The 27,636-nt window shown below is 35.3% G+C and overlaps 3 protein-coding genes across 3 annotated transcripts; 2 read left to right on the top strand and 1 right to left on the bottom strand.

Moving 5' to 3' along the window:
• Positions 1–5,075: 5,075 nt before the first annotated feature.
• LOC137820721 (RNA polymerase I-associated factor PAF67) lies at positions 5,076–8,694 on the top strand. Its single transcript, XM_068624935.1, has 5 exons — positions 5,076–6,061; positions 6,880–7,368; positions 7,507–7,600; positions 8,165–8,236; positions 8,332–8,694. Exons 1-5 carry the CDS (start codon positions 5,220–5,222, stop codon positions 8,374–8,376), a joined length of 1,542 nt encoding a protein of 513 aa, XP_068481036.1. The 5' UTR covers positions 5,076–5,219; the 3' UTR covers positions 8,377–8,694.
• Positions 8,695–11,887: 3,193 nt separating this feature from the next.
• ASP3 (aspartate aminotransferase 3) lies at positions 11,888–16,780 on the top strand. Its single transcript, XM_068624936.2, has 12 exons — positions 11,888–12,378; positions 12,801–12,872; positions 13,042–13,103; positions 13,192–13,275; positions 13,371–13,470; positions 13,567–13,687; positions 13,799–13,962; positions 14,226–14,363; positions 14,595–14,716; positions 15,106–15,200; positions 15,489–15,609; positions 16,481–16,780. Exons 1-12 carry the CDS (start codon positions 12,172–12,174, stop codon positions 16,563–16,565), a joined length of 1,371 nt encoding a protein of 456 aa, XP_068481037.1. The 5' UTR covers positions 11,888–12,171; the 3' UTR covers positions 16,566–16,780.
• Positions 16,781–19,510: 2,730 nt separating this feature from the next.
• MYB3R-4 (myb domain protein 3r-4) lies at positions 19,511–26,466 on the bottom strand. Its single transcript, XM_068626308.2, has 12 exons — positions 26,269–26,466; positions 25,245–25,441; positions 24,769–24,823; positions 24,389–24,446; positions 24,011–24,105; positions 23,764–23,867; positions 23,201–23,329; positions 21,079–22,783; positions 20,727–21,004; positions 20,517–20,631; positions 20,201–20,434; positions 19,511–19,782 (listed from the first exon to the last, which is right to left on the bottom strand). Exons 2-12 carry the CDS (start codon positions 25,316–25,318, stop codon positions 19,663–19,665), a joined length of 2,967 nt encoding a protein of 988 aa, XP_068482409.2. The 5' UTR covers positions 25,319–25,441; positions 26,269–26,466; the 3' UTR covers positions 19,511–19,662.
• Between the last annotated feature and the right edge of the window lie 1,170 nt (positions 26,467–27,636).

The raw sequence follows: 27,636 nt of genomic DNA, 5'->3' as shown, positions 1-27,636 counted from the left end.
TACTTAACTCGACTTTTGGCTGAAGTGACTCAACTTGACTTGGGCTTAGACCAACTCGGCTCGACAAGGGCCCGAGTCGACTCGGCTTGACATTGGCTCGATATCGTCCTCAACCGACTTGACTCGACATCGGGTCAATATAGTCCTCAGCCGAATAGGCTCGACATTGTCTCGGGCCTACTCGACTCGACATCGTCCCGGGTTGACTTGACTCGACATTGTCCTGGGCCAACTCGACATCGACCTAGGTTAACTCGGCTCGACATCGGCTCGTAGTGATTTGGCTCGACATTGACACGAGTTGACTTTAATCAACATCGTTCCGGGCCGACTCGGATCGACATTGTCATGGGACGACTTGACTTGACTTAGACCCGAACGGACTCGGCTCGACACAGGTCTGGGCTGACTCTGCTCGACTTGGACCCGGTTCAACTAGTCTCGGAACGACTCGGCTCAACATTGGCCCATGTTGACTTTGCTGGACATCGCCTCGGGATGACTCAACTCCACATCGTTCCAAGTCGACTCAACCCGACATGGGTCTGGGTTGACCCGGCTCGACATGCGCACTAGATGTCTCTGCTCTACTTGGGCCGGTTTGACTAGTCTCGACATGGGCCTGAAATGACTTAGCTCGATATAGGTCCAGGCCGACTAGGCTCGACATGGACGCGGACTTACTCGGCTCGGGCAAACTTGGCTCAACATTAACCTCCCGGGCCGACTCGCCTCGACATCAGCCTAGATCGACTCGGCTCGACATGGACGCATACCGATTTGGCTTGACATTGGCTCAACATTGGCTCGCTCGACATATTCCCGGATCGACTCGGCTTGACATCTGCCCGAGCCAACTCATCCGATAACTGCTTGGGCCGACTCAACTCAACATCGGCCCAGGTTGACTCTGATTCACATGGTCTCAGGCTGACTAGGATAGACATTGTTTCAGGTTGACTCAAATCCACATTGGTTCGGGCAGACTCTGCTCGACATCGGTCCGGGTCGACTCGTATCAACAAAAGCCTAGGTCGACTCAAATCGACATGGACACAGGTCGACTCGCATCAACATGAGCTTGGGTTGACTCGTCCCGACATGGGCTAGACCAACTCAAATCAACATCGACCTGGGCCGACTCGGCTTGACAAGGGCCAAAATCGACTTGGCTCAACATGGACCCAATGCTTACTTGACCTTGTCCAAGCTATGGCCCACTCAGGTTGACTTTGGTCTAGGTTGACTCGATTTGACTTTTGTCTGAACTGACTTGGTCGACTTTGGTCTAGACCAACTCGACTTGGACCTGGACCAACTCGACTCGTCAAAATCTAATCCAAAATTTAATTTAGATAATCTAAATATGTATTGAATCTATACCAATCATATCCAATTAAATGAATTTAGAATTAAAATTTAAGATAAATTCATTTAAATAAACTAAAAGTAATATTGATATGGATAATTATAAATTGAATTTAACAATTTAAATTTTTATCTATTCTTAATTAAAAATAATATAAATTTAAATAATTATAATTTGAATTTCACAATTTGAATCTTTTGAGCCCCTTTCATTTTAGTTTCATTTTCTTTTCAGATTCAAGATAACTTTCCCTGCTACTATTCGGACTAGCGTGCGCAGCTGTTAACTAAATGCAGGCGGACTTCTCATGAAAGTTAAACAAATTTTAAAATAAGAGAACATAGTGATATATCAGCATTTCTTATATTCATTTTAGTATCTATAAGTTAATTGAAAACGTATAGAAACAAAATATTTAAAACTTTAACTATCTGTCTTTATATTTACAGTTATGATTTTTTTTATATTGATAACTAAGAATAAATTTATTTAACAATTACAATTTTAAAATTAAAGTAACAAACAATAAATATAAATAAAAGAAATTGTGGGATTTTATTTGATTTAATCAATTAAGGAAATTTGACATCATATAACAACTAATATCATATAATTTAAGTTCTAGCAAAGAAGTGTGGAATCGTAATTTAAGTTATTGGGTTAACCCATAAATAGATTTAACTATTTTATCTTACCTTTATGGGTTAACCAACGACCAATCAAGAATATTACTGAGGTCGAATATAAGGTTGTCATCGAGGATAGACCATGACACTATACAATCCTTCGGTTTAGGTCTTTGAACCCAAATGCTAAAAGAATAGGTAAATTGACAATGCACTTGTATAGCTTGGCTACCAACCTGTTGGGATACCCCTGAAATATCCCCTTTAATTTACTTAATTATTTGCTGATTAAAAAAAAAAAATGCGCTTGGCTTCCAACCTACCAAGAACGTCACAAATCAAGTCTAGAAAAATCGAGTTTGGGTCGAGACATTACATAGTTCCCTAACTTTGAGCTTAGAGGTTAAAGAGACCTGGTGTCGTCCCTTTCTTTATGATCCATCGAGTTTTGTGGGTAATAGAGAAAATTTGTATATAAAACATTGTTACCTACAAATTACCACGCCCCTTTCTTTATGACTCATATACCAAGGGCATAAACTTGACGACAATTCTTATTAAGCGCGAGGACTTTAAGTGATTAAGATAGAGTATAAACATGATTCAAGTGTCTTAGCAAAATCTTCTTTCCCAAAGATTGTCTGTATCTCCACATGTCCTTGAACCTAAATCTGTTTGTCAAAAAATCATAAAATTTATAAATTTTGTTTAAAATAGTAAAGGTATTTGTAATGCATAATGTCAAACTATTTTGTTATACACAATAAAATCTCTTATTATCAATTAATAAAATGTGGAAAAATGTTGAAAGAAAAATATGAAGTAATCTCCATCGTTCTCCCCCTAAAACCCTTGACTTAGGTATTTGTGATTCCTCAACCTTTTTTACATCTTGCTTGCACATCTCTTCCATTATTTTACCATAATTTATTGTAAGATTTGGGATATCGCCTCTTCCTTTTCTCCTCCCATCGTCCTTCTTATCATCCACCCTTTTTAAGAATGATGCATGATTGATTTACCTACCCCATGATGAACATCAAAGTTTTAGCCAATAAATATGAAGATCCTAAGCTAGAGCAATCAATTTGTATTTTTTCTTTTGTCAATTGTTCCTTTTAATATAATATTTGTTCATTTATCTTTTTTCATTATGATTTATATAAGATCCTCTTTTCATTGATCTTTATGCATTACTAATTAATCTATTTAATGTAATTTTTTTAATATCATGATTTATATTTGTAACGATAAACAGAATGTCAATCTAGTTAAAACAAGTTTTCATTTAGACTTGGGGGTTGAGTTGTGTTATGATTCAAGTCTAATCTTTTCAGGGTCGTATAATGAGTAGAGGCTAAAAACAATACATTATACAAATCATAATTAGAAATGACAAATGAGCAAATATTTGATTAAAATGAACAACATAAAAAAAAGTAACACTAAGTGTTAAGTTAGGGGATCACTATCTTTCTTGATCAAAACATTATTAATGTTGGTTATTAATTCATATTTTATTAGTCTTAAATGTTGATTATTAATTCAGATTTTATTACCTTTAAATTATTTACTGTTTGTATTACATTAATGGTGAGTTTATAAAGTTGTTAATATTCCTATTTTATAACTTTCACTAATTGTAATTTTATTATATATATATTATTGAAGTAAATCAAGATGAATGTTTCAGTCCAACTGTTTTACAATTTCGTGCAATTACATTCAATCAATTTCTATAATTAAAAATAAATTCAAATACCATAACCACAAATATTTTTAATATATATATCTTACTTTAATAAGTTGATCAATAATCTATTAAAAATATTGTTGAGATCAAATTTAAGACAATCAAACCTATACCATAATATATTATCAAAATCTTTTTAAATAAAAGAATATTTTTTACCGTTGAGAAATGATACACATACTACAATGCGGACAACAATTTTCGTGTGTGCATTTTTTCAATGATCATGACATGTAATAAACCATAACCAAGAAGTATATATATAAATGGTTGTTATATTGATGTTAGAAAAATCTAGTAATATTATGAATTGTTGCATAATATGATATTTTCACTCTTAATATTCCTAACCTTATTTCTCATATGAATATAAGAATTAAGATATTTTTTTTATTAATTCTCTTTATTACCTGAAAAAAATTCATATATATGTATATAATTTATACTTTGCTTTAATTTTTGTGATCCAACTTAAAAGTGTCATGGGTGGTGGGTATTGTTGAATTGGCACATTCTCCCTGCACCCAACACATTCTAACTGGCACCCAATCACTTAATAGTAAAAGACGAATATACCCTTAATGAAATTCTGAAAACTATAATTGTGATTGATATGCACCCAATCACCTGCACCAACCCTATTCTTCTCTTCTTCCATTCCATTGTGCCTGCCGCAGCCACCGAGCCACCGTAAGCCACCGTGAGCAAGCTTGTTGTCCAACCACCGTGAGCGACGTTCTTCTCCATTCTTCTGCACCCACCGTGACCTCCATTATCGCAGGCAGAGCACCAGATTCGAAGGTACGTCATGCTTCCGAATATTTTTATCCATAAGTGAGTGAGAGTTGCGGATATTTTTATCCGCAAGTGACTTTTGAGAGGTGCGGATATTTTTATCCGTAAGGGAGTTTGGGGTCCGGATATTTTTATCCGTAAGGGAGTTTGGGGTCCGGATATTTTTATCCGTAAGTTTGTTTTGACTTATGGATATTTTTATCCGGAATATAGTTGGGTCCGGATATTTTTATCCGTAGGCACAACTGTGGCTGGCTTCCGGATATTTTTATCCGTAAACACAACTGTGGCTTCCGGATATTTTTATCCGTAAGCAACGATCAGTTCCGGATATTTTTATCCGTAAGCAATGAGCAATTCCGGATATTTTTATCCATAAATGAAGAAGACAAGGGCATTTTAGGATTTTTAAAAGTGTGTCGGGTGCCAGTCACAATTGATCGGGTGCAGGAAGCAATTGCCTGTTGAATTAAGATAAGCCCATTACCTTTTGGCGGGCCTGAATAAAGTTGATATATGCTGAAAAACTTGTACATTTTTAAAACTATTATTATTTTTTTGGTAGAAAAAGTGTTTTAACATATTCAGCTTCCCCTTTCAGTGTGCGAGTGAGTGCGCAAACCCTAATCTAGTTCGGTTTCGGTGCCTGTATCTCCTCACAAACCCTGTTACAAGCATGGCGAACCAGGACTTCGAAGAGCGGCAACAAACTCAGGAGTTGGGGTACGACCCGAACTTTGTCCCAGACTCTGTGAAATCTTTCGTGGTTCACCTGTACCGTCACATCCGCGAGAAGAATGTGTACGAGATTCACCAGATGTACGAGAGTTCGTTCCAGACCCTCTCGGAGCGGCTCTTCAAGGACACACCGTGGCCCTCCGTCGACGCCGTGGCCCACTACGTCGATAACGACCACGTGTTTTGCCTCCTCTACCGCGAGATGTGGTTCCGACACCTCTACGCGCGCCTCACGCCCACGCTCCGTCAGCGCATCGACTCCTGGGACAACTACTGCAGCCTCTTCCAGGTCGTCCTCCACGGCGTCGTCAATATGCAGCTCCCCAACCAGTGGCTCTGGGACATGGTCGACGAGTTCGTCTACCAGTTCCAGAGCTTCTGTCAGTACCGCGCCAAGATGAAGAACAAGACTGAACAGGAGATCGCGCTCTTGCGCCAGTTCGACCAGGCCTGGAATGTGTATGGGGTTTTGAATTTCCTTCAGGCGCTGGTGGAGAAGAGTACCATTATTCAGATTCTGGACCAGGAGAAGGAGGGGCTCGAGCAGTTTACGGCCACGGATGGGTATGATTACAATGGGGGTAGTAATGTGTTGAAGGTTTTAGGGTATTTTAGTATGGTGGGGTTGCTTAGGGTTCATTGCTTGCTCGGGGATTATCATACCGGGATCAAGTGCTTGCTTCCGATTGATATCAGTCAGCAAGGGGTTTATACCAGTGTTATTGGGAGTCACATCACCACCATTTATCACTATGGTTTTGCCAATCTCATGCTCCGCAGGTAATTCTTTTATTTTGTGACTATTGATATCACTATGTTCTGTAACCACATGGAGTGCTTGAACTGATAGCTTGACAATATTCTTGAATAGATTTGTTTTGGTGCTTCACCAATGCTGCTTGAGTTTTCAAGGACAGTGAATGTCTCTGGTCTTTGATTGTGAAAGACAGTGAATAGACTTTGCCATCTAAAGATTCTATTCCATTTGTTCATTTGAGGCGCCTTTGCCCTGTATGCATTGCCTATTGTTTGAATGGCCTTCTTTTGCTATTGTAGATTAGTAGTGTTGGTGTTGGACTTCATTAATCTCTCTGTTATTTTGAATTATTAGTGTTTTTTTTTAAATTTTCTAATTGTTTGTTGATCAATTGATTAAGTTAAAACTTTCCCTTACTACACCACTTAATGGAAGTAGATTGTTTTTTTGTTCATATCAAAATGTATATGATCGCTTTCCGAACCCAATGTGAATCATTGAATCAAGATCTTACAGCGTGTGGGATTTGGAGTTTGTCTTTTATATTGGTTTGTAGTTTCTGACTTACAATTGAGAATCTGAAACTTTATTAAAATTGGGAAAATACTCTTCCAGACTACTAAATAATAATCCAATGCATCCCCCATAATTTATTTTGATGAAGTTTGTCACAAGTGAAAAGTAATACATGTTGTTCACCTATAATAGATTGATTTTAAAAGAACTGTTTGAAGGTTTCATGTGTCTGTTGAAGAATTCTATCCCACAAAATTGTGTTTCATGTTATCATTGTTCCTTATTTATTTTATGTGACATGACCTAACTGATAGCTTTTTTACAGATATGTGGAAGCAATTCGAGAATTTAATAAAATTCTCTTGTACATCTTCAAGACAAAACAGTATCACCAGAAATCATCCCAGTATGAGCAGATACTGAAGAAAAATGAACAAATGTATGCTTTGCTGGCAATTTGCCTTTCACTCTGCCCCCAAAGCAGGCTTGTTGATGAAACTGTGAACTCTCAGTTACGGGAGAAGTATGGTGAAAAGATGGCTAGAATGCAGCGATATGATGATGAGGCATTTGCTATCTATGATGAGCTCTTCTCATATGCATGCCCTAAGTTCATCACCCCTTCAGCTCCTAGTTTTGAGGAGCCTCTAGTAAATTATAATCAGGATGCCTATAGGCTTCAATTAAAACTGTTCCTGTATGAAGCTAAACAGCAACAGTTGTTATCAGGTGTCCGGACCTTCTTGAAAGTGTATTCAACAATCTCCCTTGCCAAACTAGCTAGTTACATGGAAGTGGACGAACCTACCTTAAGGTTTATACAAAAACTGATTCTAGCATCCCCCCTTGAATATCAAGATTTTTTTTGTTTATAATATATATAGATATGTATGTATATATGTATGCTTGGTGCGTAAGCTTATTCGTGTATTTCTATTTTAATGTGTGGCAGGACTATCTTGATGACATACAAGCACAAGACACATGCTGTTGATAGTGATGGGAAAATTACATCAAATGCAGATGTAGATTTTTATATTGATGATGTAAGCTTGTTCCCAATTTTCTCTAGAATGATCCTTTTCTCACTGAAGTTATTCTTATTTCAAACGCTGTTTGGAAATGCTATTAGATTTTCTTGGCCATACTGTTTCTTGCGATTTTCCGTGGAACTTTTTTTTTTTTTTAAATAATATTGTTTACTTGATCTCAAAGTCTTTGTTAAATTAAGGATCAAGTCTGAGCTTTGACCACCCTATGCATTACGGATTCAGTGGTACTGATACACCATTCATGGTCTTTTTGTTGGTTTGAATCCGATAGCTTTTATCCTTTGTATTTTAATTGTGTTTTAATCTGATAGATCTTATCCTTATTGTTTGTTTGAATCTTACGGTTTACTTCATATTAAGAATAATACTAGTGTACAGGGACTACAGTGGTGAACTGACTCCCCTTACTTTGTGCCTATGCTAAAAACGTTGGACAGGAATTCATATGATTTTCCGTGTCAAGCAAAATTAGGCTTTTGTAATTTAACACTGTCCAGTTCGCCAGTTTCTATCTTAAATCGTGCTGCTAATGTTGACAATCTTTTCAATTTGCTGCAGGACACAATTCATGTTGTGGAGTCTAAGCCTGCTAAACGTTATGGTGATTACTTTTTGCGTCAGATTGTGAAGGTATGTTTACATCGCATTGTGGTTCAAAATTTTCCTGTTTGCTACACTTCCCTCTTATATATTAACATGACCAATTTGTTCTGTTTTATTTGCAGCTTGAAGGGGTGATCAATGAGATGGACGGTATAAAGCTGGATTGAGTTGCTGCCTTTATTTGTCGAGGTTTTCCTTGAGGAGTCTGTGTTGTTTTGCGGCGGAGGGTGTAGTTAGCTTTCTACATGCAATTCTAAAATTTTCTATCAACTTTATTTTATTTAACCAAGTAACTTAACCATTTATTGTTTCAAAGGAGGGCTTAAAAAAGTTAATAGTTCGTCAGGTTTGTTACTCGGTTTAATTCATGATTACTGTTCAATTTTTCCGCCCCCAGCTATGAATTATACTGTATAGATTATGAAATACTTGGAGCAGCGAAATATGACCGACGAGAAAATCATAAACCTTTGTTATATTCTCAATCTGAAATCTTTTGCAAATCTTTGTTCTCGAGGTTTATAGCTATACCAGAAAGGAGATGCGTTTCAGAACAAACGGTAATCTTTTCTCATTTATATTGGATACGTAAAAGGCCGTTCATCGAAGGATGCTAGCAACAGAAGCACAATGACGTAGCGTAGTATAACCAGTATGATGATAATAAGTCATACATTGATCGCGTGTGGGTTGGGTGTAGTATGTTAAACTATTTAAGATAGAGCATAATATTTCAACCAAATTTAAACATTGAGTGAAGATACCTTCGATTAAAATCTAGGTAAATTATGTCTTTTTTATACAGTTCCTATTTGTTTTGTAATGCACTGTTTCAATCTGTTTTCATTGCATTGTAATTATTTTTTAAATGTTCCTTTTATTTATTTTTGTTCTGATCTTTAGTATTTTGTGTAATATATTCACAACCATTTTTTTTTTTTGGTAATTTTTTTCTTCATCGAGTTAGTATCTATTTATAAGCAAATTATGCTTACCTATATTACCTGCATTAGATTCCACATTTTTGTTGCATAATAGAAGAAAGAACACTTACCAATTTATTATTAGAATGAGTAAAATTGTACATTAAATATGTAAAAGAAAATAATTACGAAATTTAATATACCTTTATCTAATAGTGTATATTTTAAACGAGAACAATTATTAGAAAAAGAGTAAAACTGTATATTAAATATGTACAAAAAAAATTATGAAAGCACCTCATTTTTAATTCTATTCTCGTTTGAGCGAGAACTATCTCGCTTGAGTGAGATGTGCAGAAAAATCTGCATAAACTTATTTTACCTTGTTATACCCGTTACATTGTTATACTTGTTCAATTCATAATTTTATAAATTTATACATTACATTGATAGTTCTTGCTCAAAATTATTCAAACACTCTTATTGAGTCATTGAACTATTATGTCAATCTAAAATCAAACAACCAATTCTCATTAAACATTACATTTGAATTGATTCAACAAATCATTTAAATACATTCATTGACTCATTCAATTCCAAATTCATATACATTCTACAACATTTACCATATCTACAATTTCACATTTCAATTTCAATCAAACTCCAATCTACTCAAAAACAAGAAATCTTGCAACAAAAAATTGAGACTTGTGACTACGTCATCCAGATCTTTTAGCCTATAATTCTATTTGAAATTTAAAACTAGCTTCACTTACCTGAGTTTGAGCAAATGCTCACTAAGAGCTTCAAACCTATCAAAAGCTCAAGGGTAGTTTAACTAATCTAACCACAAAGTTCTGATAAAAAAATCTAACTATAGCATTATACTCTGATCTAATAGAAACTAATCATGAAGCTAAAAGAGTCATATGAAAAACCTAGATTAAGACAAATTTAACAAGTTCAAAATTTGACTCAAAGAGAAAAGCAAAAATGAACTTACTCTATGAAATATTCTAATCGACAATCTTGTAGTCTTTGCTGTCAGGAGTCTAATAGCGGATTTTGATTGTCAAATTGATGAGCGAGGAGGTCAAAATCTTAGAGAGAAAGGAAATGAAAGGAAAAAGGAAATTTCTAGACAGATGGTGGTTCTTTTAAAATGAGACATGAATAAATGAATTTTCTATTTATATACTCTTTTCATTTTAATAAAAAAGTATTCAAGTGTCATTTTAATTGTATCACTTCTACTTTAAGAGTAATTTTCTCGATCCTTACAAAGACTATTTATAATGCAAATGTTAAATTCAGGAAGCAAGGAATGTAGAAAGCCCAAAATGATGAACTATCAATGGCTCAACTAAGCAAATGAAACAATACCAGAAAGAAATAAGAGATGCCCATTAGGGCATCTCTTAGGATTTAGGGTTTAGGGCTTACCTAAAGAAGGCAAAGGACACAAAACGTTTGAACTTTTGGAAGTTGTGGAAATAGGAAAGGGAGGTGTTTTTTTTCCCCATATTTTGTTTAAAACAAATCAAATGCCAAAACCATCCAAAAGTTGTAATATCTTAAAAAACAAACTAGTAATAACAAGTCACGTGAAAAATGTAGTGAAGTGTGACTCACTATGTAATGATTAAAGAAACATTCGAATTTTTGGGTTTAAGAATTTTCCAAAAGGTCATTTAGCCTTTTCGCTCAATTCAACTTAAGGTTGGGGGGTTGTGTACCATCCTAGTCCCAAATTCCATGATCGAATGATACAAGGCCCAATCTCATCATGGGTCAATATACGATCGAGGAGGTACCATTAAGACTATAATCGGTACCATCGATCCTCATAAAATTGATCTTGAAGGTTCTTGAGATGTGACCTCCTGAAACGGTTGACGAGATCTTCGAAAGATTTGACGCGATTTTTGAAAGATTATCTTATAAAAACAATACTTGAGGGAATGTTCTCTAATTAATGTTGAATCTCTTTAAATACAAAAAGATGTGGCACAAACAACTCAAGTTGCATACCAGTTATAGACCACTAGTATACTATATATGGAATGGTCAAAATTATTTGATTTGAATAAATTCCAGAACATTGGTTATCACTTAAAATAAAGATTTTTATTTTAAATTACAAAAAGAAATTGTTTTTATTTTTAAGATTTTAACATTTTATAAATAAAATATATTTTTATTACAGAATTTTTTTGTTATTTAAATATGTATGTTTTATTTTATTTTTATTATATTATATATAATTTTTTGTTTTTTTCTTTAAATTAATTCTATCTTATTTTGTTTAATATTTTTAATTATCTATACGAAATTGGTATAGGAAATAAGATCTAAATGAATGTACGTCTAAGTATTAACTAAATCATGATCCTACTAAATTTATGTCTAGAAAAGGAATTTTTTACACCGCACACAGTAAATAATTACATTGATAATCACATTATAATATTTAAAATTAAAAATAAATTAAATATAATTAAAATATTATTTTATTGATTTGTAAAGAGAATATTTTCTACATTTTGTGGTGTTAAGATATCACCACCTTTATGTCTAAAAAATAAGCTAAATAAAAAAAATTGGTCGTGATCGTGAGTGTAAGTCTAATGAAGTGTCGCCGACCTGTCATTCTTTCTAGTTATAATGACGAATGTACAAAAAATCTTATTAAACAATTTATTCCTGTTATTTTCAATAATTACTTTATAATTATGCTTATATTAGAAGGTGGTATGTAATTTCACGCTTTTATTGCATCGAGAAAATTGAAGAGTAGAAAGCGATAGTGACCCACCCTTTCATGGTCATCCACTACATAATAGTAATAGCATAGACAAAACCGATTCATTCTTCAAGCCTACAATGGTGAGAGAAAAAATGTCAATGAAATGAAATAACTTCAATTTCCAACTTTGTAATTCGTGGAGGGAATACTTTTCTTTTATACATTACGCGCACGCACGCACTTTATTGAAGAGACCAACAAAACCACCCAAGAAAATAGTTAATACATTCAGCATGCGCCCACCGGTTATTCTCAAAACTAACTCTCTCTCTGATTCTTATTCCTCGCCCTGCGATCGCAGACTCAACACTCTCGCCAGACACTTCATTCCCGTTCTTGAACCAATGGCTTCTAACGATAACATCTCCGCTTCGCCAACCGCTGCTTCTGATTCCGTCTTCAACCATCTCGTTCGTGCGCCTGAAGATCCTATCCTCGGGGTAATCTTTTCTTCTCGCATCGCTATTTATTCAAATTCATCGCAATTATGATCATATAACGTATTAGATGAGATCGCGTTTTTTACTTCGTTTCGTTCTTCTAATTCGTGAGATCGCGCTCTTGACATGTGTACAACAGCATCATTTGAATGATTTATTCGAGATTGTTTTTATTTAATGAATCTAGGTTTAGATTATTGCGGAAATTTATCATTTCGTTTCTTGATCTTGAGCTCTGGAATTGTGTTTGATTACGTGTGAGTTTCGAGGTCGCACGGCACTTTACACCGATGCCGTGTTGCGTTGCCTTTGAAAATAGTTCACGTGATTTTGATACCGACGCGTCTAATCGGACAATTTTTTTTCTAGTTTTGTTATTAGTTGGTTAATTTTGTTTACTCTGTTTGTGTGTTTGAAAGTAGGTGACTGTTGCGTATAACAAAGATCCAAGTCCAGTTAAGCTCAACTTGGGCGTTGGTGCTTACCGAACTGAGGTGAGAGTGATATTTGTTACACTTGTATTTGTTTCTTACTGGTTTTAAATTATTTAGAATGAGATAAACTAGATTACGTTAATTCGTAAATAGAATTATATAGTCGTTGTGCATATAATTTGGCTACTGGAAAGTTTGTGAGTTTTGCTAATACTGTAAATTGTTCCAGGAAGGAAAACCTCTTGTTTTGAATGTAGTGAGGAAGGTTGAACAGCAGCTCATAAATGACTTGTTAGTTCCTGACTATAATTTCTTTCTTCTTGTTTCCGGTGATATTATGTGGAACTTTTTATAATGTTCTGTTCGGCATTATTTTCAGGTCACGCAACAAGGAATATATTCCAATTGTTGGGCTTGCTGATTTTAATAAATTGAGTGCTAAGCTTATTTTTGGGGCTGAGAGGTTAATAACAGAAAAAAAAAAATCAGTGATTTCCTTTTTGTAAAGATTTTTCCTGATCAGTACCTAATTGTTTATGCTCACTTTTTTTGTTATAGCCCTGCTATTCAAGAGAACAGGGTTACCACTGTTCAATGCTTATCTGGAACTGGTTCATTAAGAGTTGGGGGTGAATTTTTGGCTAAACACTATCACCAGGTACAGTGCTTTGTTCTTGACTATTCTCTCCTCCTTTTTAACTGATGTTTATTTAATGTCACTTTAACATTTTTTTTACTGCACTTGTCTGTTCAGCGAACTATATACTTGCCAACACCAACCTGGGGCAATCACCCCAAGGTTTTCAACTTGGCAGGGTTATCTGTTCAAACATATCGCTACTATGCTCCAGCAACACTAGGGCTTGACTTTGAAGGTTGGAAATTACTGTATCAAGCTTTGAAGTGTTTATTACTTATTATGTCATGATCAATTTCATATTCATCAAGTTTATTTAATATTATTTTACCCTCGGGTCCTTATATAGGACTTCTAGAAGATCTTGGTTCTGCTCCATCTGGATCTATTGTTTTGCTACATGCATGCGCACATAACCCCACTGGTGTTGATCCAACCCTTGAGCAATGGGAGCAGATTAGGCAGCTAATAAGATCAAAGGCTTTGTTACCTTTCTTTGACAGCGCTTATCAGGCAAGCCTCTTTAGCGTGCAACTAATGTCTTGCTTCTCGCTTCTTACATTTAGAATTTTGCGTTTATAATAAAATTTCAAATTTGTCCAGTAGAAATCACATGGGATCCTGATGTTTGGCATGGGTTGAAAAAAAATAAAACTCTTAGTGCTTGCCTTCCATTTTCTTGACAATGTCATTGATGGATCATGCATGCACAGGAATATTTATATTTACTATGTTGATCAAGAAATATTTTTAAACTATCATTTTTTTTTAAAAAGGGTTTTGCTAGCGGCAGTCTAGATGCAGATGCCCAACCTGTTCGTTTGTTTGTTGCTGATGGGGGTGAATTGCTGGTAGCACAAAGTTATGCAAAGAATCTGGGTCTTTATGGAGAACGTGTTGGAGCCTTAAGCATTGTAAGAACTTCAAAGCATTAAATGGAGACAATGACATTTTTGTCAGTAATGACAAGTGAATGCTTTTTGTCTTCTTGAATCTTATTTGTTTCTTGTTTACTATGTGAATCTTTGTATAACCTTAGTTCAGATATTTTAATTTATAGTTATACTTTTATTTTTCTTTGTTGACTAGCAGCTTCTAGTTTTTCGATAAGTTGCCCTATTTCTAAATAATAAAAACTCATCTAGGTCTGCAAGTCAGCTGATGTTGCAAGCAGGGTAGAGAGCCAGCTGAAACTTGTGATTAGGCCCATGTACTCGAGTCCTCCCATTCACGGTGCATCCATTGTGGCGGCCATTCTCAAGGACAGGTAATGACCCAAGATTCTTCTTCTTTCATAAGAGGAACTCAGCAAAAAAAGATTTATTGTTGACTATCTTATTCTTATCCTGCATTTTTTGCCATCAATCGAATGATAGTCTTGAAATGGAACAGTCAAATGGTAATGAATTTTTGGTTGTGTAACCACTTTGATATTTACGTAGGTCATTCTTCTAGTATATGTTTTTACAAGGAGGATTCTAGGGAACATTGTCTTTGTTTGAGAATATGATGTTACTGATTGTGATGGTGCCATTACATATTTTGGTTGTGTCTATATATTTAATAATGCCAAGGAGGAGATCCTAGTGCACATTCTTTTGCTAGGTAATTTTTTCCTGTGTTAAAAGTTCCCACTGATTTTTGATTCTCTTGCAGTGATTTGTTCAATGAGTGGACTATCGAGTTGAAAGGAATGGCTGACCGAATTATCAGTATGCGTCAACAACTTTTTGATGCTTTACGTTCCAGAGGTAAGCGTATACAGAGTTCCTTCTACAATTCCTTTAATTTTTGTCTTTTGGAATGGACGTGGGTCACTTTTTACGCTTTACATTCCCGAGGTCAGCCTCTACTGAGTCCTTTTACAATTCCTTTAGTTTTGTCTTTTTGATTGATCTATAGTTTTTGTTGCTCAAGTATACAAGAATCTATTCCTTATTTGCTCATTCTCTATTCTCTTCCCCTACTCTTACTGTATAAGTTTCTGGATCTGTGAAACATATGTTGAAGTTATACTTATTTATCCTTTAACTGGGCAGGAACACCTGGTGATTGGAGTCACATTATCAAACAAATTGGCATGTTTACTTTCACAGGATTGAATTCCAAACAAGTTTCCTTCATGACTAATGAGTACCATATATACATGACATCTGATGGGTAAGATACTATTTATGATATGACTCTATTGAATGAGTTCAAATGAATATGATATGCATACTCTTTCCTGTGTTTTATGCTCCAATCAATTGTAAATTTGGAAGCACACCCCTGTATTTTTTTTTTGGTGTAAACTAGACACGGAGTTGAATATGCCCCCATGTTGGGGGTTGCATTTTGAGACCCTTTTCGACAAAAAGATAAGATAAAGAAGGGGAAAAAATGTTATACACGAATAACTACACAACTAAAAGTAAAAAGACTATTTTCTACTTGCTGTATACCTGCATCTGAATGCTTTGCCTCACAGTAGCTAGGATGTGTCTATAGACTATTATATCTGGCAGAGTCATCTCTTTTAAATTATTATAAAAAATGAAAATTGTCGGACAACTTCTACTTTACTTTTAAAACTTAAGTTTTGAATTTTAACTTCAAAATAACTTGTTAGTAAAAAAAAAAGAAGAGAAAATTGGACCAAACATATCCTAAGTATTCTAACTAATATTATTCCGATCACTTTTTTCAGATCAAGTCGTGCATCTATGTTTCTTTGTCTTTGTTGTATATCATGTCCGTGGTATTTTTAGTACAGTCGTATGCTTATCCAGAATTTATTTTTCATCATCGAGTACAGTTTTTAAATTCCGCAATTCTTGTAATGCAAGAAACTCTAGTACCATAGATAATCAGTTGTATTGTTTCCTAAACTTTTGGCTCACTCTATTCATTTGCTACGATAGCAAAACATTCGAAGATTTGTTGCAAGATTAAATACTTTTCGATGTGAATGACTTTCTTTCTTGCATCCACATTATATGCTTTTATGGCGGAATTCCGTATGACTTAACCTATACTGATTATTTTGTAGGAGGATTAGTATGGCCGGTCTAAGTTCCAAAACAGTCCCACTTCTGGCAGATGCGATCCATGCGGCTGTAACCGGAGGTGTCTAAAACATGGTGCTGATTGCAGTTTTCAACTTGTTCCCTAGTCCCTACAGGAAGACTTCCATCTTTTTCTTTGATAATTGTCAACATGAACTATGAAACCATCTTTCATTTGAGACTGAGACTTAACAAAGGCAATATTTATGCATTTGAGATGCTAGCGTATGGAACTAAGTTTTGATTAGTGAAAATAATAATAAATACGAGAATGTTACATATGAGTAAATATGTCATAGGATTAGGAATGAATTTTAATTGATATTTATTGTGGAAAACTGGTAGTTTAGAGAGCCACGGACAAGTAGAAGAATTAATTGGAAGAGTAGTTGAAACTGGTAGTTCTATCATTTGAGGTTTTGTTAGAAATGAGGAAATATTTATAATTATAACTATTAAGAATGACTTAAAAGTTGATAAGTAGATATTTATTTGGATAATGTTTTTATTTTATATGTGAAAGGAAAATTCTTATATATTAGGTAATAATTTAATGTCTTTTATTTCTCCAGTTAATTATGTACATGGTATTTTTATGACCTAAGACTAGAATTTTGAAACTTTCCTCTCCTGTACAGCTAGTTTTATAAACAATTTCTTTGGTCATGTCCATAGATGTGCTCGTAATAAGCTATTACTTTTATTTATTTATCACTGGAGAAGGATAAGTTGGATTGTCAAGCGGAAAGTTTATTCTTTTACAAGAATTTATAATAATTGGGTTTTAATTAAGAAACCAACATTGATAAATCAGCATCTCATTAAAAACTCATTTTGGATTCTCAAGGCACTTTTGTATGTACCTCAATATCATATAAAATCAATAACATCTATTTTTTACGGTCAATACTACAGAACCTAAAATCTTAGGGATTTGATTTTTCAAAATCCAATCTAGATCCAAATAAAAATAAATGGATTGAATTTAAAATCCATATCCATTTTAACTAAGTCAAATTTATTTGATTTTTTTAAAATCCAATTAAAGTGGAATAAATCTAGATTAAATTCACTTTGTTAATTAGATTACATCTACTTTATCAATTACATTAAATTTATTTTGATATGGACACAGACTAACTTGGTTCGAATTGGGCCTAAGTCGACTCAACCTGGACATGGACTAACTCGGCTTGACATCGGCCGGGTTCGGACGGCTCGACATCGGTCCGAGCCCGGATGACTCGATCGGCCTGGGTTCGGACGACTCGACATCGGCCCGGGTCCAAACGACTCGACATCGGCCCAGGCCCAAACGACTCGACATCGGCCCGCCCCAGATGACTCCACATTAGCCTGCCCCGGACGACTCCACATTGGCCAGGCTCGCTTGGCTCGATATCGTCCTGGGCTCGCTCAAGTCGACATCGGCCCGGGCGTGCTCCGCTCAACATTGGTCCAGGCCCGAACGACTCGGCATCAACCCGGGCTCGGACAAATCCACATCGGCCTGAGCCTACTCAGCTTAACATCAGCCCAGGCCCGCTCGACTCAACATCGGCACGGGCCCACTCAGCTCGACATCAGACTGGGATCGCACAGCTCGACATCGGCTTGTGCCTAGAACGCTCGACATTGGCCCAGGCCCGCTCAGCTCAACATTGGCCCGGGCTCGGCTCGACATCGACTCGGACCTGCTCGGCTCGACATCAGCCTTGTCTGGATATTGGCACGGGCGTGCTCGATTCAATATCGGACCCGAAAGACTCAGCTCGACATGGGCCTGGATCGACTCGAATAGACATTGGCATGGGCCCACTCGACTCGATATCGACCTTGACTCGGGTCGACTCAATATCGCCCACTCAGTTCGACTTGGCCAAGGTTGATTCGGCTCGACTTTGACCCAAAATGACTTGGCTCGACTTTTGCCCATATCGACTTGATTCGACTTGGGCCCGGACGACTCAGCTCGACGTGGACTTGAGCCGACTTTGCTCAACCTATGCCTGAATTGTCTTGGCTCAACCTGGATTAAGTCAATTCAAAATCCAATCCAAAATGCAATTTGAATAATTCAAAATTATTTAAAATTCAAAAATATGAATTTAGAATTTGAGATAAATTCATTTAAATGGATTAAAACTAATATAGATTTAATAATTATGAATTGAATTTTGTAATTTGGATTTTTTCCTACCTTACAATCTAATTGATTAATTAATTTATTATTCTTCAATTTACATTTACATAGTGTTGTCATATCAAAATACCTTGTTTCGTAGTAAAGCGATTACTTGGGAATTTCTTATGTCTTTAGCGTAAAAATAGGTGGCATTACTCCTTACTTTAGCACTAAGTATAGTAATGTGCACTTGCTATGACTACTGTTCAAATCCTTTGGATCGTTGACTTTTTGAATACTAAAGATAGTAAATCAATAGTCCACTAATTTATATAGTGACATCGAAAGCATTTTTCATGTCACACACAATATATATTTCACACAAACCATACACACTCTTAAGATTGAGTTCCGGATTGCTAAATCTTGCACTTGTTTTTTTTAAGCAACAAGTTGAACTTTCCTTCTCCTTCCCCTCCATAGTTGTTTATAATGTAGGATGCAGAGGAAATTTGGTGTTATGAACTAAGAAGTGTATAAAACTAAAAAGAGTATAAAACTAAGAATGTTATGAAATGTGACAAACTTGTAGCTATTTTTGCAGTAGACTAAATCCATCAATGTGTATTTGCCTACACTATAGATGTGACAAACTGAAGTTTTTTTTAAGCAACAAGTTGAACTTTCCTTCTCCTTCCCCTCCATAGCTGTTTGTAATTGTAGGATGCAGAGGAAATTTGGTGTTATGAACTAAGAAGAGTATAAAACTAAGAAGAATGTTATGAAATGTGACAAACTTGTAGCTATTTCTGCAGTAGACTAAATCCATCAATGTGTATTTGCCTACACTATAGATGTGACAAACTAAGAATCATGAACCGTCACAAACTGAAACAGAATTTTTTTTCTTACAATTACAAATATTCAAGTCTTGTCATATATAAAAAAAAATTAATATTTCAAAAATAGTAAACTATATATAAATTATACTTGAGGATGATACAACAACAAGAGGCTTTGGCATTTGAGTTTACGATCAACTTATCTACAGCCCTTCAACAAATACGAAGTTGGGCTTGAGAAGCTCATAGCTGAGGATTTGCTGCTGTCACCTTTGACCGGAGTTCCACATTCGCTAAAGTCAAGCACACGTCGTTCCACCTGCAAACAAATAAATTCCTCTTAAGCCATAAATTGACCAAACGAGGGACCTGGATTTCTTGCACAAGAAAGATATCTCCAATGGCTCAAATCTTCTTTGTAAGCTCATGGTTCATTAAAAATTGAAGTGTGAAAAATAAAATTAACAGCGAACATTTTGTCACTTTTGCGACTGAAAAAGTAGCTTTAATTAAATCATCTTCGATACAATTTCGTCAAAACGGCCCAGGAGAAACGCATGCTTCATAATAAATTTCCTAAGTGTTTCCGTTTATTAGGAGATCCATATTCTAAATATATGTTGTGTATGGTTCTCTTGCCAGATGGCGAAAATATAGATCAAAATATGTTTCAGCTTTAAAAAAATAAAAATAAAGTGTTGTCTTATGGGATATGATAGGAATAAATTAAACTTTACCAAGGCACTTGAAGCCGACTGAGAATGGTCCCCATGCTGATTATTAGGATCGATATCATCCCGGTCTTCATCCCCATCGTTTCTGGACTTACCTCTAGGTAAAGCCTTAGGAGTTTCATTTCCTAAGATCGCATGAGCACTGGCATACTGAGCAGCAGTTTGTTCATTGATCTGTTTCATCAACCCGATTGCATCGTAGCTTCTGTCACCAGGGCTCATAAAATACCCAAAATCCTATTAAAATGCTCGTTGTTGTTATTGTGGTGAAATAAAAATCTACTTCAAGAAAACTAATATCCAACAGAAGTAGCAGTACCTCAATTGTAATTTCAGTATCAATCCTGGGACTGGACAAAAAAGTGTTGATGAACCAAGGAGATTTCCATGCTGAAGGCGATTCAATGCTTTTCCTAAACGGTGTTCCACCAAATCTGAAATCAAAGAAGTCAGTCAGACAGACACACTGCAAATTGACAGTTGGCAGTAATACAAAAAATAATGATATAACTAGTTTGAAGAAAATTACATGCTACATGTTTCAAGACCACCATCGTTTCCAGTGTGATCACCCGAATTCTCCCCTGGGCCTGATGTACTGACAGAATGTATACAAGTAACGGCAACTGAAAGTCTTTCATGCTCCTTTAACCAAACAGATGGTGAATTAATCTTTGAGCACGGATTTTTTATAGTTCTAGCACTTAAACTGGGAACTCTTTCTGATTTCAAGTTTACTTGATCTGGTGAATACATTAGTAGGTCATTCATATCATGTTCAACCAAAACTCCAGACGGTTGTTGCACCTGACGAAAAAAATAATGGCATAAGCTTTTTGCAAATTTTGGATAACAGCTTATTACAACAGAATAATACTTACAATCTCAACAGCAGCACTAACATCATTCTCGATCGCAGAATCAACAGCAATAGGTTGCTTAATTTTGTCCTGAGAATTACCATCACCTGAATCTTTTTCAGAATTTTTGTCGTCCAAAATAGCATGCTTACTTTTTTCCTCTAGTCGTTCCACTCTAACGGCTTGTCCACAATTCTCTTTATCATCTTCAACAGAGGTACCAGAGTCCTTTTTTGGCATTGAAGACGGAGGAAGCAAATCTGCTCCCAGTGTCTCATTGTCATCAAACATGACATCCAATCGGGAAAAGTTTTTTATCAAGGTTGATGTCATTTCAATCTCAAGTTTCTTGTCAATTCTTTTCTCCGATAGTGGAGATAAGAGATCTCGGTTTCGTTTCTTTAATATAGATGGTGTACCTTTGAAGGTTTTAGCTGCACTTTTTAACAAAGCATCTGGGCTATCATCCCGAGAAGGTGAGTCCCATAATCTAAAAGGAGTTAGACAGTTCATAGAAGACATCATAAATTGGCGAATACCAAGGGGACTGAATTCTTGTTGCATATCGCCCCCAGATTGTACAAGATCACAGCTTAAGAAAGGAATGTCCAAGCTTGGGAAGCGGGGAGGTTCATAACATAGAGCACCTGTGTTCTGTTCTGTATGCACATTTGAATTTTCGTCCGTTGGATATGAAGTTGACTTTGCATCTGATCCACAGCCAAAATTATTTACAGGGACCAATTTTGAATCATCTTTGACAACATCTGAAGGCTCATGCATTTCAGTGTTGTCTATCCTATGGGTACAAGGTGTTCTGGACAAGTCACTGGCATAAATTGTGTTATCCTGCGTTCTGGAGACAAACTGCTGACCCTCAGACTCAACCAACCGATTGCTCTCTGCCGTATACATCAACCTATCTCCAGTAGAAGAAACAACTGAGGGGACAAATGGTAGTGATGACGGACAAAGAAATGAGGGACCTCCTAATAAGTCAACCATATTCACACCTTTATTATAATCTTCAGAAGAAAAACATTCATCGCTTATTGCTTCTGAAAATAGGATTCTGCAACATTCATCGTCAGACATCAACACGTGTTCGGGTTTAACAGAGTCCATAGATGTAGGTCGCATGGTTGTTGTGACACCTAACCCCACCGAAGTCTGAAATGGAACATTCATCATGCAATCATTTTGCAACTGTGATGATTCCTGCCCAAACTCCAGTGAGGAAATATTGGTCAAGTCAATTAAATCAAGTTGTCCTTCCCCGTTATTGGAATTTCCACGGTTGTGTGAATATTTCTGTTCAACGAATTGAGAAGTGCAAATCTCTTGGCCAGAAATGTCTGGAAGGGATGCAGTTACTTCATCCAGAGACACGTAATATGGCTCTGAACAGGATGCTTGACTAGGCTCTTCATTTGGCCTGTATTCCTCTCCAGTTAGTAAAGCAACACTGTTCATTTCTCTGGCTGATGAAAAGTAACCAGCATTAGCTGACTCCTGGCTACACTGTGAAACTTCATCTCCTTCAGTCCCCCTAGGACCGTTATCTTCTCCACTCTGCTGCAACCTCGAAGAGACTGAAGCAATAGGTTGATTCGGATTTCCAGCAAGTGGTACATTTTGTAACTGAGTAAGCAAGCCTGATGCCAAGTAAGAATCCAATTTCTTTTTTACGGAACTATTCCAATGGTTTTTTATAGCATTGTCTGTCCTGTTTCCACAAAGCACATTACAAATATTTAAAGCTTATTTAAACAGGAGAAAAATGAAGTTCAACTGCACATGGAAAACCAGGAACGTTCTGGTGAGAAGAAGCCCAACGAAATCAGTCCCAGAACTTAAATACGATACCGCAACTCCAAAATGAAGTGAAGGCAGCTAAACGTATGCCTTATAAATACTCGAAACATGGATAACACATCTCTTTTCTTTTCCATAATTATTATTCTGCTGAAAATGTGACTTATTTTTCTCATCTACTTGTTCAACTATAACTTTATTTTAAAAGCCCAATAACGAAAGTTCTAATATAAGGCCCATTTTGTCGGAAAAAAAAACAGCAACACACAACCCCATCCCCAAATCGTATCCTCTTTCAGAAAAAAGGTAAAACTCGGTATGTATTCACCTTCCAGGCAATATCTTCGCTAATTCTGCCCATTTGTTCCCGTAAATCTGATGCGCACGTATGAGAGCCAACTCCTCTTCCTGCGTCCATGCTTCCTTATTTATAGTAGGATTAAGATGATTATGCCACCTGTACATTATACAAATTAAATAAATGAAAATTAACTACATCCCTTGAAATTCTCCGATATAAAGTATACACAAAGCAACAAGGATGAAGAAAGATGGTTTGAATAAAAATATTTTACAATACTTGTTTAAATCTTTTAGGTAATTGTGCAACTTTGGTTCCTTAATTCAATTATACTAATAAGATAAGATATTGCAATGTAGTACTCTATCAATTTTTTATTAAATATTTCATAAATTTTACTGATTTATCCGGAATAACTATCTAACACATATTATCACATGACTTAAGTGTACTTTTCATCATCTTGACTGTAATACCAGAAAAACCAATAATATAAATAAGTAACACCAGTATTTATAATATAACATGAACACATCATCAGGTCATTTTATTATTGTATCCTCAAAACAATAGAAATCCAATAGCCATACCTTTCTCGACATTGCTTACCAATACGTCCAGGTAACTTCTGTGCAATAGTAGACCACTTCTTGGGCCCATATCGATTCACCAAATCAATAATTATTTCATCCTCCTGTTTGCATCCAGTATCGATAGGCAACTTCAGATTAGACTTATATAAACAGAAAATTGATACAATCTAATATGAACTCAGAATTAATACCAGCATGTAAAGATAAAACCAACTCGGGCAATAGGAAGGAAAGTAGAGATTACCTCCTTAGACCATGGACCTTTGACAAGTTCAGGATTTAAGACTTTCTGCCACCTATGCAAGCATTGTACATCAGTTCTATCCTTGAAACACTCCGCTGCAAATAAATTTGGCAATCAGAACTAGTCACGACAAAATATTGCATATACTTAAGTTGCATATATTAAGACTAGACTTAAAGATTATGAAAAAAAATTATGTACGACAAAAATATACCTCACAATATGTACGAAAAAAATTAAGTACAAAACTATTGGAGGGGGCAGATCCCTCACAAAACGTATTCCTCCTCCCCCATTTATATCTTCCCCGTTATGCATGTAACTTATTCAGAATTGGAAGTGTGCACTATATAAGAGGATCTGGTTCAAAAATAGTACCTATTTTTTTCCAATTCTTTCCTTTAAAACGCTGGACAGCCTTCCGCAAAATTTCGTCCTATAAAAACGAAACACATGAATATCTCCTAATGATGTAATACAGGACATTATTATCAATCAAACTTCACACCTTAGAAATTACAGTTTTTTCTGTGAATAAAATTATGAAAAATAACTATGATCGTAAGTAAACAAATTTTACATGAAAATTTTATTTGAGTGCCATTAACATGCTTCACTTCACCAGTTACATGGTTTAATAGTGCAAATAAAACATTACCGGACAATAAAAAGTTAAGTTGAGTAAAAGAAATTGGGTCGCAAACTAAACATTACCGAAATTCCAAAAGAATTATGTCTCAAGTGTTTAAGAAACTCACCTCTTCAGGTGTCCATTGTCCTTTTGTAGAGCGCCTGGTAGGGCCAGTAGTCCTCCTACAAATGTATTTTATTGTGAGAGAACAGTCACTTCATCTCTTCATGGAAACAACTTCCTACGGCTACCTATAATGGTCTCTTTTTTGTCTCTTATAAGTGAACATTATTTGTTCAAGAGAAAGGATAGGACACACAGCAAGAATAACATTGGGCATACAAAAATTAGGAAACTAAAGATACCAATCCTCGGCCCTGTTGATAAATAATTCAAAAAATCAAGCAAGTGTTCGAGGCCTAAACATAAGGTGCTAAACATTGACAAGAAATGCCTTGCAGCTAGCTAGAGTGTAACTGGCTAAACACGACATTAATAACATTCATCTATCAAGCTAATGCTAAGGGCCTGTCTTAGATGAAAAGAACAAATGCTCCCATTATGCTAAAAATATAATGAAATAAAGATGATTTTGAGAATTACCCGTGCAGAGCTCTAATTTTCTGAACGCCATCTGTCACCCCATCTACAGCAGGGATTGTCCTCTCACCTTCCATAGTTTGTTGGCAGATAACTAAAATAGCTTACCCCAATTCCCACTGGACTGCAATTCTCTCTGCAATTGCTTCTCCAAATCATTATAGTCTCTCCCTCAATTAAGAAATCACATGAACACACTTCTGCAAAAGAAACAGGCAGGAGATGTTAAAAGCGAAAACGAAAAATAAAAATAAAAACTCTAAACCAAACATTTTAACGGAACAATATTCAAATCTTCAAAAAACTGACCAATTTAACTGAACAATATTCAAATCTTGAAAAAAACTGAACAATTTAACGGAACAATATTCAAATTTTCAAAAAAAAACAACACTGTATATCACACCGCTTGGATCACACGCCTCAACCTCTACCTTATCGACCGCTCAATTACATAGTACTAAAGAACAGTCGATGAAGACTATTGACTCGTAATTAAATAAAACAAACAGAGCAATTCAAATTCAAATTAAAGTTTTTCAAAATCTAAAAATTAAAAAAAAAAATCTAAAACTCCTCGGTAAAAGTTTGAATTGAAAAAACATTTCAAGGTCAGAGCCTTTTTCCCCAACCAAAAAGAATATTCAAATCGTAATAAAACCACAATATATCACAAATTCTGAAGCCTAACCACTTGCATCATTCAAGTCAACATCCACCTCACCATCGATGGCTCAGTTACATAATTCAGTACAACATCGCAGTGGAAGAAGACTAATCCACGCTTCCAAAATCACAGTGGAAAAAGAAAAAGACTAATCCACGCTTCCAAAATCATGCATAGGATTTCAAAATTAAAACAAGCACACTCAGAACAATTCAAATTAAAGTAATTAAAAACCTCATACACCAAAAGAAACCCTGAAATTCATTTCCGAACAAGATCGAAGTACAGAAAACACGATTCGAAGTTGGGAAATGGAACACGCGAACGAAATGGAATGTGACCGTTGAAGGTTTCACTCACCGCGACGAGGTTCAGAATGCAAGAAGGAGAGAAAACGGAGGAAGTGATCGAAACGAAGCGCATTTGCAGATCCAAGCGCGAGTGAAAGCGAAGTAAGATCTGCAAATGCACGCAACCACCAAAATTGAAGAATGGAAGAAGGAAAAGAGAAAGGGAGAGTTAAACGGTCCTTCTCTCTATTCAAACATAAAGGGGCGGACTCTTCATTTTCAAACCCTATGCTTAAATCTCGATCATCTTTCGAATATGGGCGGCACAGATCTTGACACCTCGGATAAAGGTTTCCATAGCGGCACACATTTTAAAAAAAAATAAAAAAACGAATCAATTTTCTTTTTTCTCTTCCAATTTCCACTGCCACTTATTATTTTAATATTATTTATTTAAAACGGTCCTGTTTTTATTTTCCCATAAAGATAGCAATTAGTGTTATTACTTTAATATTTAATTTTTTACATTTAATAACCATAAAAAAAATCAAAGCGTTTTAATAGTTAGTCAAACTCACCTTTCATCAAAGTCAATGTACTTAAGGCACTAGTCATGTATTAGTCGAAAGAATTCATACATTTAATTCACTTTTACTCCTACATTTAACACTTGCTTCAAACTAATATAGATAGTAGGATCAAATTTAAATTTTAACATAAGTATTAAAGTAGTAATGAAAAAAATTCAAGATGTGAAATACTTTAACACATTGTCTGACGTTATTTTTTATATATTTATTAAGTGAAATAATAATTAATATTTAAAAGTAGTAATTTTAATTAAATGGACATCTCCAACAAGTTTCACTTAAATTAACTATTATCAAATAAAAATATACAATGCTTTTTATAATACTTTTGAGAAAAATATTATATTTAAATTTTCATTTTCTATTATGTTATTGAATTCGCTTGATCTTTCTTTAATATTAAAAATCCCTTCTATATGATGACAAAAAAAACCTAATAGCTTGGATTAATTTAAAAGAATTCATTACATAGCAATTATTTATGACCACTACACACTATTTCTTAAATTGGAAAAACCCATATCTCTCTTTTTCTTATTTTAGATGTCTTAAAATTATTTTTATACCATATTAATATATTTGTATTTGAAACACAATGTGAATCCATTTGTTGATGGAAGATTGTGGTCCATTTATGTTAGTATTGGATAATTTATGAACTGGTGAACTTCGTAGGAAGATACTAATGCATTCCAAATGAAGATTTAGGGGAGATTACATTTTACAACTTAAAAATTATACAATTTTCCTTAATTTTTCATACATAATCATCCATAATCGATTATTAACTTTTTGTCTGTAACTTCATAATTGATTATGCACTATTTTTCAAACCATCCATAATCAAT

The sequence above is a fragment of the Phaseolus vulgaris genome, chromosome 9 (genome assembly GCF_051622355.1).
Source record: "Phaseolus vulgaris cultivar YP4 chromosome 9, ASM5162235v1, whole genome shotgun sequence".
In the NCBI taxonomy this organism is placed as follows: Eukaryota; Viridiplantae; Streptophyta; class Magnoliopsida; order Fabales; family Fabaceae; genus Phaseolus; species Phaseolus vulgaris.
Note: the sequence above shows the minus strand (reverse complement) of the source record. Positions and strands in the feature narration are given on the sequence as shown.